Source organism: Alexandromys fortis, unplaced genomic scaffold (genome assembly GCF_014885135.2).
Source record: "Alexandromys fortis isolate MF-2015 unplaced genomic scaffold, M_Fortis_MF-2015_v1.1 scaffold_310, whole genome shotgun sequence".
Lineage (NCBI taxonomy): Eukaryota > Metazoa > Chordata > Mammalia > Rodentia > Cricetidae > Alexandromys > Alexandromys fortis.
This window is the reverse complement of record NW_026068202.1, coordinates 470,779-487,473: the sequence shown is the minus strand read 5'-3', so window position 1 is coordinate 487,473 and position 16,695 is coordinate 470,779. Positions and strand designations below refer to the sequence as shown.

At 43.4% G+C, this 16,695-nt stretch overlaps 1 protein-coding gene across 3 annotated transcripts in view; it reads right to left on the bottom strand.

Annotated features, from left to right (window-relative positions):
• Cdk6 (cyclin dependent kinase 6) overlaps positions 1-16,695 on the bottom strand; it is a 199,042-nt gene that overhangs the window by 91,858 nt on the left and 90,489 nt on the right. For all 3 annotated transcript variants that reach the window (XM_050129963.1, XM_050129965.1, XM_050129964.1), the window contains exon 4: positions 11,642-11,809. In XM_050129963.1, the coding sequence (XP_049985920.1) occupies positions 11,642-11,809 (168 nt within the window). The remainder of the gene's footprint in view (positions 1-11,641; positions 11,810-16,695) is intronic.

The following is a 16,695-nucleotide window of genomic DNA, read 5'->3' as shown; positions in this document are numbered from 1 at the left end:
AAAAAAAAAAGAATTAACAAAGAAAAAAAAAAAAAGAAATTAATGCCCTAGCCAAGCAGTAGTAAAATACACTTTTAGTCCCAGCGCTCAGGAGGCAGAAGCAGGCAGATTTCTGAGTTGAAGGCCAGCCTGGTTTTCAGAGTGTGTTCCAGGATAGCCAAGGCTACACAGAGAAACCCTGTCTTGAAATACTAAACCAAAAAAGAAAAAAAGAAAAAACCACCAATAAAACAAAACCTCACAATTCCCCCCTCAAAATACCCAACAAAGAAAGAAATGAATGACCGCGAATCAGGAAACATTGTATTTGTTTTCTGTACTTGTAACCACACATATGCTGATGCAAACAGTAGTTTAATTTTTTTTTTTTGAGAATCTCTTGGGGCTGGAGAGGTGACTCAGCAGTTAAGAACATCAATTGCCCTTCCAGAGGACCCAGCTTCGATTCCCGGCATCCACATGGCATCTCACAACTGTTTGTAACTCTAGTTCAGGGGACCCGGTGCCCTCACACAGACACACATTCAGACAAAACACCATCACATATAAAATAAAAATAAATGAATTATAAAATAAACCCTGAGGATCTCAGCTTTGGTGATCAGCAGTAACAAAGTCAAAAGGAAAAGGCATGAGGATTCGCCAGGCAGGAGGCAGTAGCTAGGAGCTAGTCCTTGTCACTAGCATCTGCTTCTGTTGTCCCGTCAGCAGCTGGAGACCAGAGGGAAGGGACCCTTGGGCAGGACAGATGACAGGGATGCCTCTACAGACAGCCACAAGCCTCACTGATGTCGGAACATTCTAGATGTTTGATTAGGAGGCAGACTCAGAAGCACCCAACAAGGGCGATGCCCAGAGGCACTCAGGAGAGATGAAGCAGGGAGCTCACTGGCATTCTGTTAGAGGAAATGCAGTGAGAACACCAAGTTCTCAAATGTGCAGGCCTGCTCTTCACACCGTTTGGGTAACATGGTTTTTAAGACTTATCCAAAACAGTGAGGCGAAAGAACATGCTCAGAGACAACCCTCAAATGTGCATCCCAGAGACAGTCACACTGTGAAGGTAAGACAGAGAACAAGGCTGGATGCTAGATGTACAAAAATGCCCAAGGTAAGTCCAGTGAAGAAGTGTGTAAGAAACACTGGAGAGGCAGACGAACGGTGATATGTTCACCGTGAGCTCTTACCTACCTTCAACCACAGGGAGCCATCTACAAACAGTGTAACATTTCATTCATCAAACCAACAGCGACCTATCTAGACACTTAGCTTTTAAAATAACTCCACCAGATAAAAAAGAATGCAGGTTAAGAACGTTGATTAAAGGAATACAAGAGTTTAGAGTAGGAGATGGTTCGGTGATCTAAGGCGCGTCACACCAGGACACTTGGCACCCGAGGGCCGTGCAATCCCTGGACTCCATGCAAGCGCACGGCATGTGCAACCTCCCCACAAAATAAATGTTTAAGAAGTAGAATTACTCATTTATACAAATGCTACGGATGGAATGTAGAAGAATACACTTACACAAAAATTCACTGGGTTTTGTAAACTGCATCATATAAATAATGTTATTTCCAAGCAATTGCCTCCCCATATTAAGTTTCTAAAAGATTGCTTTTTGAATGAAGGCTATGTCTCATATATTTAAAGCAATTAGAATTTTCCTAAAATGTAATTGGTGACTTATTTTTCTGAAATATTACAGGACTGGCAATACTTAAGAACTACAATCAAATACTGGCACCTAAATAGAAGTAGAGGGGCTGAAGAGATGGCGCCACAGTTACGGGCCCTGGTTGCTCTTCGGGAGAACCACGGTTTAATTTGTAGCATCTACATGGTAGCTAACTCCATTTCCACGAATCAGACACTTTCCGCTTTTGTGGGCACTGGCATGCATGTGGTACAGAGACATGCAGTCAAAACACACATACACATCATAAAATAAAAATAAATGGATCTAAAATATAAAATAAACCCACAAGTGCCTAAACCACGATGGCAAGGAGAGCAACAGAGAAAAATGCGGGCCACTCTGCGGGTGCAGCGATGAGGCATGTAAATTCAGCACTTTATCTTTACAAGACACAACCAAGGGGCCTTATAGAAACACCAATACACCTACAGAAAAGGCTCACACTGTGCAGCCATCCCTGCGGAGTTCCCGATGGCACTTTGGAAGAGGGTTTTCCTGTTATACATGGATTGCTTAGTCAGTCTTCCAATGTCTTGGGCACGGTGCCATGCCCTGACTCTCTCCTTGTCAATAAGAAGAATGACATTGTCAGGAGTGAGAACAATGTACAAGTTTGTATTTTCCCCTGGGTTTAACACTTCTGTGTTCACAATGGTTAATTCTGGCTTTTCCTATCATCTTGTCTTTCTACAAAAGCTACAAAAAAGCAGAGTGATCAGACACTAAGAAAAGCTAATTTATGAAATACAGAATCATAGAGGCTTAAGATAATGTACTTCCACTTATTAAATTACATTTTAAATTTATTTTCCCCCTTAATTTTTAAATTTTATTTGTATGGGTGTTTTGCCTATGGAGGCCAGAAGAGAGCATTAGATCCCCTGGAACTAGAGTTACAAAGATGTGGGTGCTGAGAATAGAATCCCAATACTCTAGAAGAGCACCCAGTGCTTTTAAAACTGCGGAGCCGTTTTGTCCAGCCCCTAAATTTTAGATATTTTGAATAACTATGCCATAAGCTTACTGGTAAAATACGTATCTTAAAGTTATGCAATTTGGGGGATGTATTGTTGGGAGGAACATTTGTCAACTATATGTAATTTGGGGTTCAGTCTATGGCAAGGGTCTAGGGTACAACTATAAACATTTATGTTTATAGCAAAAGATAGATTTTTGTCTTTAACTCTATAAAATATCTCCCAACTTCATACAGACTGAATTTCCATTTACCCATAGGAATGGTTATGACTTGTAGTTCCCTAAGATCTATGTGTGGTCTGTGAGGAACCAACCAGTCATATATCTGAGTAAAATGAAGAAAACTCTGATTTTCTGTAATATAGTTTAAATATAAGTACTATATTTCAACAGCAAGAGTAACAGAAGGAACTGTGTTCCTGGTGCTGAAATTCTGCGATTGTGCCTTTCAGGGAAGTGAGCTCGGGCTTAGGGTCGGTCTCCCCCCTTCTCTACACACAAACCCCTCATTTCATCACAGGTTCTACAAGCATTCACTGGGCAACCACCTCGGATTTGTGAGTACGTTGGGTGCTGAAATGTATTTCACAACGTTAACGAAAAGGGTGATAAAGTCAAACAGATGGGAATAATACCACAAGAGCTGTACATTACAGGAAAATCCAAGGTCACACCAGTGGTCCTGGGAGTCAGGCAGGCTTCAGAGAGGATGAGCTGGGAAGAATGTCTAATGGTTTGGGGTCACAAATCTCACAGTATTGGGATGGACAGATCACAGGGTATGTGGATGGGTTTGGGAGAACTCGGGGCACAAACTTGTGGGCACTGGGGAGGCACCGGCAATTTAAACATCACTATCTACCCAGGATTGCCGTTTTCCCACAGTGATCTGTGCTGCATGACTGCTCCTACGGTTCCCTTCTCTAAGTCAGTCCTGTCTTTTCAGGGAAAAAAAGTAAGCTTTTCTGTCCAACTGAGGTTCTTTCCTTCTACCCGCTCTGCAGAAGTGGGTGTCTTATAGTCAGGTAAAGAAGTTCTCAGGAGAACAAGTGGCGATCATTAGTTTAGTAATTCACTTCACATTCTCGATAGCAACTTTCCCTTTTCTTTGCAAATGTTCCAGTTATATTGCCCTAGCCACACCCACTCCCCCAAGATCTGCTTTCTCTAAAATAGTAAAAGCTGGTCTTCTGGAACTAGATTACAGACAGACTTTGGCCCATTTAACAAGGTCAAGACTGTTTATTCTTGACAGGATTCTTTCCCACTGTAAAAAGGTACTTTTAAATGCCACATTCCGAACCCAGTGCCAGTAAGCCACTGAGGCATATTTTCCCACAAGAACGGATACTATGTGCGGTGCCTGCCTCACTGAGGTCACCCAGCCTTCACACGGTGCACACTGTATTCAATGCCATCTTGACCTCTGCCAACTGTCCTCGCAAAACACGTCCACACACTTCAGAGCACAGGTAACCTTTACGATGCAATTAATCAGAACACATCCACACAAGTCAGAGTACAGGTAACCTTGACAACGTAATTAATCAAAACAAAAGTGGGAGAGAAGAAAAGGAAGGGGTTTTAGAAATTAAAAAAAAATCAAATGTCAGAAGAAGAGAAATCTGAAATTTTATATTAGTATCCAAAGCTAAAAGTTGTAGAGCTTCTTATTCCTTATTTTGGGGTTTTTATGGTTGAGCTGTTAAATTTACAGCCCCATTTTTAGACTCTGCCAAGCCTTCAGCATAAACACACGAGCAGCACTAGAGTAAATTTCCTTACACTTTCCCCTTCTTTCTTTTGGATGTTTCCCAAAGACACAGAGGTAGATTATTCGTCCACAGCCAACTGTCAACTTTGACCTTCATATTCATGAGGGATTTAAAAATCAGCAGCACCCTTGCAGGTGCGAGGCCCAGCATCACTCACCCTGCATTTCCATCCCTAAAGGAAAGGAGAGTTCAACTCAGGAATAAGAGGGTGGGCTCAAGCACCAAAGATCATCACTGAGATACAGTCAAGTCAACATCAGGCTAAAAACCCACTCTTACAGCATAATCATGTAGAAAACTGACCTTAGTCTTTGGAGACCTGTATAAACTGAGAATATTAGACAGAAACATATCTCTAATACTCTCAAGTGTCCACATGGACCAAGTCAAATATCTGATGATAAATCATTGTCAACCGTTTCTTGACGTGATTTCTCTAAATAGTCTGAGAACTCAGTCTTTAAATAAAGGTACAGCACAGAGAAAACAAAAGTGCACAGGTTAGGAAAGACAAAAATCTGACAGACAGAGACAGACATTCAAAATACAAACGTTACTCCGTTGGTGTTCGTGAGGCTTGAGTTATCACAGAGACGACAGTCGACTGGGGCGATCAGATAAAATCTGGGTCTAGGTGCTCATCAATGATACAATGTCGCGGGCTGTACAGTATACGCTGGAAATGCATGCTAGGTGCTCATCAATGATACAGTGTCGCGGGCTGTACAGTATACGCTGGAAATGCACGGACTAATTTATTTGTGGAAATAGGGAGTTGTGAAGCAAGTTCAAAAAACAATAAAACACTACTTGGTATCAGGCAATGAGTAATATATTGATGTGTGCAGGTGGAGATGAGGAGAGAGAAGCAGGTTGGAGATAGGCTATAAACAAACATGCAAACGAGCCCCAGAGTTGGGAACTCATTACTTAGGTCCTAGAGAATCTTGAGGCTCATTCATTTATTCACTCCACGTAAAATCTGAATTGAATGAATAAAACAGATAAACAATGTCACAGAATCTCAGCTAACATCCTGACCTCCACTATGCGATTATTAAAGCCCAGACAAAATGAAGATATGGATACCTCCCCCTGCTTTACACGGTGGTTGTGACAGCTGAAAACAAGAAGTTCACACATCCCAAGAATGAAAAAGAAGACACAAAAACCCGAGTTATAGAAACATTGTTTTACATTCAATTTCAAGGACTGTGCCTCGAAGGCTGGGTCTGGGAAGACTACCTTCGAGCTGTCTCATTACATAAGGCTCAGATCGTTCCTTGACTCAGTACAGAACGTACATTCTCAAAAACTGTTAATGGTAAAAGACAAGCCTATCTGTCGTCTCCCCGAGCCCCCGGGGAAAGCATCTGGGCTCACCCTGACGTCTGATTTCAGGCTTCTGAGATTTGAGTGACATCAGACTGCATGTTTATGACAAAATATAAACAGGCAGGAGACTGCCAGACTCTATGGACACCATACCTGGATGGGACATGCTGGCTAAACGTGTATAGAACACGTGAAACACTTCCAGTCCTTCCTCTGGGTAGAACACCCCCTAGGCAGGCACATCATAGTTCAACTGCTTTTGTCCAGAACTAATTCACAACAGTCTCCGCTTATGAAGGAGCTAGCCTTGGGTGAGCCAAATGAAAGCCTATCTTTTACGGACAAGGAGAACAGTAATTTGATTCACCTCGCAAGCAGAGCTGCTGTAATCAGATACCCATACATAAGCACACCCACCTACAGCGGTTTTCTCCACAGCGTAGAATTCATTCTCTCACTACACGGGAGACACTCACACAGTGGTCATCAATGTTTGCTGCTACTGTAAGGCACGGCTCACTGATTAGACGGCCACTCAGACGGGTTTTATTGCCACTGAGAATGAGCAGCAGAGGATCTGGATGGGTTTTCATGTTTGTTTTGGCTCAGACATTTTCCACATACGCGGCCCCGGGAATCCTAAAGAAAACACGTCCTGTTCCCAGCTCTGCACAGCCCCCATTGTGTTCCACGTTCCTCACTGGTGAAAGTGAAAACGAAACCGGCACAAACACCCCATTGTTAGATGGGAAATATGTACTGGCAACTGGAAGTTTTAACAAAACAGACCCGGCTGTGTCATGGCAAGATACCGAGACAGGAAGGAGTCACAGGAGGCTTCCCTACTTCAGAGGTGTGACCCTAACTTTTTCTGATGTGCCCAGGTGGCAGGGCTTTGGGTTTTTTCCATGATACTCATGTAAGGCTCTTGGTTTGAGCCATTCAGTACTCATTGGCAGCCTCTGGAGGCTTCTATGGGAGCAACTCGCTGCAGAAGCCAAGGCACAAAGCCTGCCAGGTCTCCATAGTAAATACAACATGCACGGAGAGGAAACATGAAAGAACTGCCTTTCTTGTGAAAAAGATGACGTTGTTCTCTAACCTCTGGTCCTACTGGGTGTCTGATGTGGGAGTGATTTCTTATTAATAAAGAAACTGCCTAGGCCCATTTGATAGGCCAACCCTTAGGTAGGTGGAGAAAACAGAACAGAATTCTGGGAGAAAGAAGCTGAGTCAGGGAGTCGCCATGATTCTCCCACTCCAGACAGATACAGGTTAAGATCTTCCCTGGTGAGCCAGCTCGTGGGCTACACAGATTATTAGAAATGGGTTAGGTTAATATGTAAGAGCTAGCCAATAAGAGGCTACAGATAACAGGTCAGGCAGTGTTTAAAAGAATACAGTTTCCGTGTAATTATTTCGGGGCATAAGCTAGCCATGTGGGCGGCCGGGAGCCAGGGACACAGCCTTGCCGCTCCTTCAACAGGTGTCATGCGATGAACAGAAGACTGGATGCACAACACATCCAATGGACCCGCAGACAGACAGCTTCTGGAAGGAGGGTGACCTTGTCAACACTCCATTATTCTGGCTCAGGTAAAAGGTGTGGGCTTCTCTGACTCCAGCCTGAGTAAACCCAGGAGTTGTGTGGTCCCACAGAACTCTAATCTATTCCTTCATTGCATTTTCCTCAGTTTCTTGTTTTGAGACTGGGTTTCTCTGTGTAACAGTCTTAGCTGTCCTGAAACTTGTTCTGTAGACCAGGATTGAACTGACAGAGATCCGCCTGTCTCTGCCTCCATTGTGCTGGGATTAAAAGCATGGGCCGCCACCTTTCCCAAGGATATATTATGTTGTGTGACTGCTATATTCAGATCTGACATCAAGTCTGGAACTGGAGTTACAAACAGTTGTGAGCTGCTCTGTGGGTGTTGGGAATTGAAGCTGGGTCCTCTGGAAGAGCAGCCAGTGCTCTTAACTGCTAAGCCATCTCTTTCAGCCTCATCTCCCAATTCTGCTTGTAAGCTATGAGAGCAAAGACCTTGATGGCTTTAGCTCAGCATTGTCTCTCAGGATCACAGACAGAGCCTGGCACATACGGATGACTGTCTGCTGACTGAAAGTCAAAACCTCATTTCCTTTCTTTTCCTAAGCATATAAAATTCTCTGAAACCGAATAGTTTCTTCAGTGTTTACCAAGTGCTAACAACACTGACATGCACAAGCACACCCCACCCCACATGCACATGCATGCACACGCCCTGCACTGGTCTGAGGAAGTGCATGCAGTTCAAATGGTGTCAGGTTCACAGTGGTAAATGAATGATAACTAAGCAATGCAACATTTAGAATCTCATTACTGCAGTTGAAAACCTGCAAGTGATTTGTTTCTGCACTTTTATGTCTAACAATCTTACTGGGTTTATTATTGGTTTTGGTGATTTCTATGTGGGGAAAACGTTTTGAGGTCATGAACATCTTTAATACTGAAGATAAGGGTGGATGCAGAATACGAGCTTGGGAGGAAAGTTACACGTGAAAACATCACAAAGTTTTTACAAGGACCTCAGAATACAAGCTACTGTTAATGATCAAAACAAACAAACAAACAAAAAAGCAAAAAGCAAAACTCATACATATGTGTCCACATGGAAAGCTGAAGAATAAAACCTTTCTAGTAATTCTATTCTTTTATTTGGAAGATGTTAATTATCTTTGAAGAAAATAAAACCTCTTCTAAAGCTTGCTAACATCAAAACACAATGAGTTAAACAAATAAAGTCCTGAAGTAAGTAGAAGTATAATAACCACATATACTGGTATCCTCCTCCATTTCCTGTTCAGGATAGAAAGTTTGGCCCACCCCGATGATTAAGTCAGGAAAGAGGATTACTGTAAATTTAAGATTGCAACTCACTGTGGACCCGAGTTCCAACCATCCTCTAGTCCTAACACGGGGCCCAATAACGGCCATTAGTTTGCACAGAAATTCTTGCCAATGACCCAGTCAACACCATGGTAAAAATGAGCGTGAGCATTTGAAAGTGTATGTTTCACCAAGTCCTCAGTGTAACACCAGAGGATAGCGATGTGGAGTACTGAGAACATTAAATGTATATGCAATTCTTTCCCTTTTTATCTTATGATTCAACATGTTTGCATCTATCTGTTGGCATTTATTAACTTATTTGTTAAGAAGTATTCCCTAAATGCTCATGTAAACACCCAGGTTGAACAAGAGTGAGTATCTCTCTTTAAATGCGTCACCACTTTATAAATAAAAGCTTCAGATAACTACCACCAGAACGGGTTATAGGAAAGCTATTTCTCTAGGGACTGGAACAAAGGCTCAGAGATTAGTGGTGACTGCTGAGCAATCATGAGGACTGGAGTTTGGAGCCCTGGCTACCACCAGGCACCCTACAAGTGCCTAGCTCTGAGGGATCCGACTCCCTCTTCTGGCTGCCTTGGTACACAGGTGCAGGCATCCTGACGCACAGAATCAATCTTCTAGTAATCCTAAGTAGAGAACAGTCAGTTTCTGCAGGGGTCCACAAAACAGGGGTGTGTGAGTCAAGTCTGGAAGGTCAGCAATACAGTCACATGTTTCTCACAGCAGTTGAGATGGTGGTCTCAGGTCAGGTAACTTGCAAATATTTAGTCACTCTGCATAGTATGTGGCTTTCAATTTCCCTATGGGACATAACCTACTGTAAAATGGGTTTTTCTAGGCAGCTGGAGTGCAGCCTATTAAAAAAACACTAAAACTAGCGTAGCAGCTCAGTTTGAAAGACAGTAATTCTGTTCTTGTATGTGTATGAAAAATTAAAGCATCATAATTGTATGGATTCTTCCTGTTAGGAAAAAATACTAACAGTGGAAATTTTTTTAAATGCAGACCCCCTAAAGAAAACATGCCTGTCAATATCGTCATTAAATTCCAAGTAACGTCTTTACCAGTTGCTAACACCTTCTATTAAGTCACTATAGTAAATTTAGAATAGACAATACAAACTAGACATCAAATATCAGATCTGTTTGCCACTGCCCTTTTCTTAGGATATGAAATAGCATTTTCCTCTTTAAAAATACCAACTTCCAGCAAGAATGCGTTATTAACTGAAGTCACTCACAAGTTGGGTTACCATTCTTCAAATTTAACAACAATCAAAATACCAAAACAAAACCCATTTGGTTTCCTGTTTTTATTCATAGTTATTTTTATTAGTGCCAATTTAGGGGGATTAAGATGAAGAATCCTGCTGGCTCAGCTCATCCTTCCCCCAATTAATGTGCCCAAGGACTAGTTTCCCTCATCTGCTCCCCAAGGAGTCCCTCAGTCACAAAGCCTATTCAAACTTCTCCCCAGGGTCCCTCAAAAACAAGGACAGTAACTTCCTAAGGAAACTCAAAGGCTACCTCACCCTTCCCATTGGGGAAGCCCACAGATGCAGCCCTTTCTGGTGCCCTTACGTAAAGGCTTGCTTCACTCCACCCAATGCTGAGGCATCTTTTAAATGTGCTTGGGCCTTGTCTTCTCTAAGGCACTGGCAAAGACAGGGTAGGTAGGATTTCCCTTGACAGAGCACAGCGTATTTCAAAGACTGCTCCAGAGCCTTAGGGAAGTATCCAGCACTGGGAATGGAAGGGAGTTTTAGCATGTGGGATCTTGGAAGAGAGAGGAAAAGGGAGGACCAGAAACCTTTCTGTAATGTGGAGGCTCTTTCTGACCAAGTTACTTTTCTCCCTGGTTTCCACTTCCAGACTTGAACTTTGCATGTAACCCTGCAGGAACCGGGGAAAGCTGCTGCTGCCTGTTTCTCTGTGTGGACCGTCAAAAGATGGAGCTGTGTCATCCCGTGTGGACCGTCAGGGGATGGAGCCGTGTCATCCCGTGTGGACCGTCAAAAGATGGAGCTGTGTCATCCCGTGTGGACCGTCAGGGGATGGAGCCGTGTCATCCTGTCCCAACAGTGACCAAGGGTGCCACCTCACACTTCTCAGCCATGGCACCCACCAAGCAGGGTCTGGTTTCAGAAACTCTTTGAGGCTGAGGATGGACTCTGTCTCCTAAGCTGTAATTTGATTTGTCTGAGGGCACATTCTGACAGCTGTATTCTCGGCATCCATCCCCTGCCCCGCTAGTGACACAACGAGGAAACACTGCTCATTCCATCTACTCATGAATTTACTTCATGCCAAGCAGGATTTTTAAGGACAAGGATTATTAATACTAACTACTGGGGTGCTCTTCTTAGAGCCTGAGTGTAGAATTCAACAAGACGAGCTATAAACAGAAACAGGAGTCAATTAAAGGAAGGACTTGTTACGGCTCTGAAGCTTAAGCTCTTTGCCAAAACAAGGGTTCAGGTTGTCTCTACTGTGGCCCACAGGAAGCCTTCACCTGGCTAGGCAGTGCTACTCATTCATCATTCAGAGGTCATTCAAGTTCACTGAGATGGCGTCACAGCTTCAGGGACTGCCTTATCCCACCTGCGCAGGCGGTGTGCCCGTTTCTCAAGCCACACTGCTGCAGGCAGGTAACATGTCTCCTGCCTTCTCTATCTTGACCCTGGCCAGGTGTTCTCCCATCGTTATCTACACAACTCTAAAATCACAAATTATAGCAAAAAGCATTTAGAAATTTGTAACTGACTGCTATTCAATGGCTGAGATGCCAACGGGCTGTTCTGCAACAAAGCCAGTCAGATGTATCCATACTAAGAAAAGCCCTTTCTCCCTTCCCTGCTGCTGGCAAAACGTGCCAAGACATTCCATTAGGAACATGAAGCGGGCAGTTTGTCGTTTCAAACAGGAAAACTAAGTGTAATGAACTGACTGTGCTCTTACTCACCACTGACGTCAGGGCCATTTGAAAACTATAGATACGGGCAAGGCCAAAGTCAGCCAGTTTGATTTGTCCACTGCTGGTCACCAGGATATTCTGTGGCTTTAGGTCACGATGCACTACTCTGTGAGAATGAAGAAAGTCCAGACCTCGGAGAAGCTGAAACATCATATCCTAAAAGAAATAACAAATATGCAAAAGTCAGTAGATGCTGCAAGCAGTTCAGCAGGTGCTGTAAAAGACACTGCATCCCCAGCAGACCTGAGACGAAGGCTCGTCTCCCCTCTCGTCATACTCCCATCTTCTAGAACACTGGGAAATACTTAGCTCCCACCTTGTATTTCATTAGCAAAAGGACATCTTAGCAGTCATTTCTACGGTATACGAATCACTCTGGAAGGCGCTGCTGGTTAATGCTAAGAAGGGGAACTAGGAGATGGACCAAGGGGAATGCATTTTACTTTATAAACTTTTATTTATTATTTCAACAGTCAATATATGGCAAACAGCCAAGCATGTTTCTAAATGTTTTCTGTTTAGCAAACCTATTTAGGCTAAGCCACAACACTGAGGTGAATTTTCATGCGAAGAATCTGATATATTGAAGTAAGTTCCATGAGTGGTTCAAGGTCACAACTCTGAAGTGAAAGCACAATTCAAATCATCCTTGATTAATTAAACGAAGAAAGACACACGGAAGACCAAGGCCTGCTGTTTAATTTCTCTGACTCTCGGTGTTTTTATTGGGGCTGTTTCTCCAGCTATGAGGATGCAGACAGACAGACAGACCAACAAACACGCCTCCTGTTTTCTCCACCCTGATCTTGAGTTGTTCACTTCCCAAACGGCTGGTATCCTCTAAGCTCTGCGACAAAAATCAGCTTCTTCTCCCCTAAGTAGCTTCTAGCTAGATAGCGCATGATAGACAGCACCATAACAACTGCTAGTATAGACAACTGGAGCTGCTCGGTGCTGGCGCACGCCTTTAATGCCAGCACTCAGGAGGCAGAGGAAAGCAGATCTCTGCTGAGTTCGAGGCCAGCCTGGTCTACAAAGCAAGTCCCAGGACAGGCCCCAAAGCTACAGAGAAACAAACCCTGTCTTGAAAAACCAAAGATTAAAAAAAAGGAAAACTAAAATAGGTATGACAGATGATAAGTGAGAAACCTGACCGGGAAAGCTGCAGTCCTAGAACGCTGTGAGCAGAACTCACCAGACATTCCAGTGGGAGTGTGGGAGGCCAGAATCAGGAACTGAACTACAGGTCACTGAAAAAATATAAATACGTCTGAGTTCTGCTGTGCCCTGAATATCCGAGTGAAGCTCAATTCAAACCTAGTGGGTTGTCTGGCAGAACATCCAGGCAATGGTGTGGTCGCTGCTTACTGTTAGTTAGGTTTAGAGCAGGAATTCAAAACCAAAACCAGAACAGAATGATACAGAAAAAAAATCTGAAATTAAAGAGCAGAGAGCCTTTGGACGTGTGACCAGGGCTGAGGAGCGAGTGGGAAGAAAAGCAATGATACTTGCTAAGGAGCTCAATTAAGTGTCAAGAAAGAGGATCCACAGCCTTTCCACAAAGACAAACAGAAAGGTGCTTTGCCAGTGATCCCACCCACGGAAGATGCCGGAGTATAAAACTATAAACTCATTTGGAAATCTGTCATTTAAAAAGAGAACCTTCAATGTAAAAACTAAGCCCAAATGAAGAATGCCACTACACAGATGCACTACCTCAAAAGGGCTGAAACAGAGAAACCCTTCCTCTGGTGTGGCTGCGGGTGCTTGGAGGCCACTGCAGCCATACTCTTGGAGGAGAGGCAGCACCAGAAGCTGGCATCAGAACTCGAGTAACACGGCCATCAATGGAAGCTCACCCCAAGACTCCAGAGAAAAGGCCAGCGTGAGACAGGGCTGGAGTGACTGGAGAGACAATCTAAGACGCTCCCACTGTGAAGCCATGGAAGAGAAGAAGCTGAGATTGCAATGGAGACTACAGGATGACAGAGGTGAGAAGAGTCCGGGGCATTTGATGAGAAAGACTGCGGAAACTGAGTGAGACAGTCAAGAGGCTACTCAAGGCCATGGGATCTCAGATGACACCACCAAAGGCCCATGGGTTGGGAGTGGAGCACCAGACCAGGGTTTGGTGTTTGCCTGACAGGTTTCAATCTTGCTTTGGTCTAAGGGTTCCTTGCTAGTCTCCTGTTCTTCGCGTTTGGAATGAGAGTGTCTACTCCGTGCTATTGTACATTGTAAGAATACAACTTGTTTTCTGGTTTTACAGGGCTTTCACAACTAAGAATCTTCCCTGAGTCTCAGGAGACTGGATTTCTGGACAGTGTTTGAATTATTCCACATGGGGATTCTTAAAGCTAGATTGAGTAAAATTAGTACTAATTATGAAGTGGCCACGAGCCTCTGAGGGCAAGGGATGAAGTGCTGTGATTTGAATGTGAACCATTCCTCATAGGTTCAATGTGTTTGAACATGAGGTTCCCTACTGATAGCCACATATTGGTCGGGGCTGGGGGCAGAGTGTTGGGGAGGCTTTGGGAGACAGCTGCCTTAGGCCAGGAGAAATGCCGAGGGTAGCTGGCCTACTTTTGGCTTGAGTTCTCTGCTTCTTGATTGTCACCTTGTTACTGGCTGTTTCATACTTCAGCCATCAGGGCTGTGTCCTGTCGCTGACACTGTGCCTTCCTCACTATGACGGGACATTCTAAACAGTGAGGCAAAATTAACCTGCCTCAAAAAATGAATGAATGAATTAACCTGTCTCTAGCTGAATTGCCTCTATCTAATATTTAGTTAGGGCAACAGAAAAATAATACAATCACTAAACCAGTTTACTGAGAACAACATTGGTTTTATGTTCACTTCCTGAAGTTTAGAATTCTGTCTGCTTAAAATCAAAATCAAATCCTTAGTTTTTCTAGGGGTCGCATGGAGAAGATAGCATTTACTTTTGCTAATAGGAGGTTCAAATCAAGGCATGCAGCAGGGAAGGACTGTTTCAGCACACGGTGAGCATTTAACACATGGGACTTATTAAGATAAGGATGGCGGTGTTGTCTCCTGCTTTCTGGGAAAGCCAGATGCACAGCAGTCAACTGTAAGGTTAGTGTGAACAAGGCGCTAAGAGGGGACTCACAACGATGCAGGGGTATGGACATGATTTCTGAGATCCCGTGCTGGGCATTCTGAGCTACTCTTTCAGCTCCCAAATGTGGGTATCTTGGAGGAGACCTGCTCTCCTGACACTTGGGAACTGACATCAGTCAAACAACTTGCTGCGAGTAAACAGCAGTGTGAGAGGAGACAGGATGCGAAGGCAAAACCATCGTTACTGGAAACCATGCGCAGAGCTTGTTAGCACCAGGTTTTTAAAAAGCACGACTAGCTTCAGGTAATGCCCCGCTGGCTCATTATCTAAACTTCCGATACACTGAGCATCTTTCTTTTAAAGTAGCACAGGGAATAAATCTGCCTGATTCATGTTGCACTGGTCAGACAACTCAAGTAGACAATTCAGAACATAAAATTTAAAAACTTGAACTAATTTATTAATTGTTAAAGCCCACATGAATTTACAGAATGCCTATACTATAGAGTAAAAAAGTATGCACTTTTTTGTCTTCTAGTGTAGTCATTACAAGCTTAATCATAAATGAAAAACAAGTATATATCTTCACCTAAAGAAGAGATGTATACAATAGAGGAAGAGGAAAATCCTACTTATAATCTAACTACTAAGAGAACAGAGAAAATTTCACTGTAAAATAATCTTTGTGGATATTTTTACTTTCTTTTCGAAATCACAAACATTACATTTATAAAAATAAAATGTTTAAATAATAGTTACCTGTATACTTTATTTCATAGTGTTAAAAAATACAATTTAGAGCAGGATGGTGGTGATACACACCTTCGATCCCAGCACTTGGGAGGTAGAGACAGGTTGACTTCGAGGTCTACAACCTGGTCTACAAGAGCTAGTTCCAGGGCAGCCAGGGATGTTACACAGAGAAACATTGTTACCGGTAAAATAGCTCTCTGGGTAGAAGTGTTTGCAGTACAAGCTGATGACCTGAGTTCAACCTCAGGAACTGACAGTGGAAGGAGAGAAGCAACTCCAACCATTTGTCCTCAGACCTTACACGCGCGCACACACACACATACACACTCCACAACAAAAAATTATGGAGAATATTGTGTAAATTAAACAAAATTCTTCTACTTTGTTTCATACAATGTAACTCTTAGTGGCTATGTAGTCTTCCTTCTTGAGTTATGTCATTAATTATTATTTGGTGCTGTTTTGGTACCTATAGTACCAAACAAAGAGGTCGAAACCTATAGGTCAAAAGCTATAGGTAAACAAAGAGGTCAAGCTCTGTTATTTATTTATTTATTTACTTATTAAATATTTCTGTCTCTTCCCCACCGCCGCCTCCCCTTTCCCTCCACCTCCCCCAATCAAGTCCCCCTCCCTCATCAACCCAAAGAGCAATCAGGGTTCTCTGCCCTGTGGGAAGTCCAAGGACCACCCACCTCCATCCAGGTCTAGTAAGGTGAGTATCCAAACTGCCTAGGCTCCCACAAAGCCAGTTGGTGCAGTAGGATCAAAAACCCATTGCCATTGTTCTTGAGATCTCAGTAGTCCTCATTGTCCGCTATGTTCAGCGAGTCCGGTTTTAACCCAGGCTTTTTCAGACCCAGGCCAGCTGGCCTTGGTGAGTTCCCGATAGAACATCCCCATTGTCTCAGTGTATGGGTGCACCCCTCGCGCGGTCCTGAGTTCCTTGCTCATGCTCTCTCTCCTTCTGCTCCTGATCTGGACCTTGAGATTTCAGTCCGGTGCTCCAATGTGGGTCTCTGTCTCCTTTCATCGCCTGATGAAGGTTAATATTCAGGAGAATGCCTATATGTTTTTCTTTGGGTTCTCCTTATTTAGCTTCTCTAAGAACCCAAATTATAGGCTCAATGTCCTTTATTAATGGCTAGAAACCAAATATGAGTGAGTACATCCCATGTTCCTCTTTTTGGGTCTGGCTTAC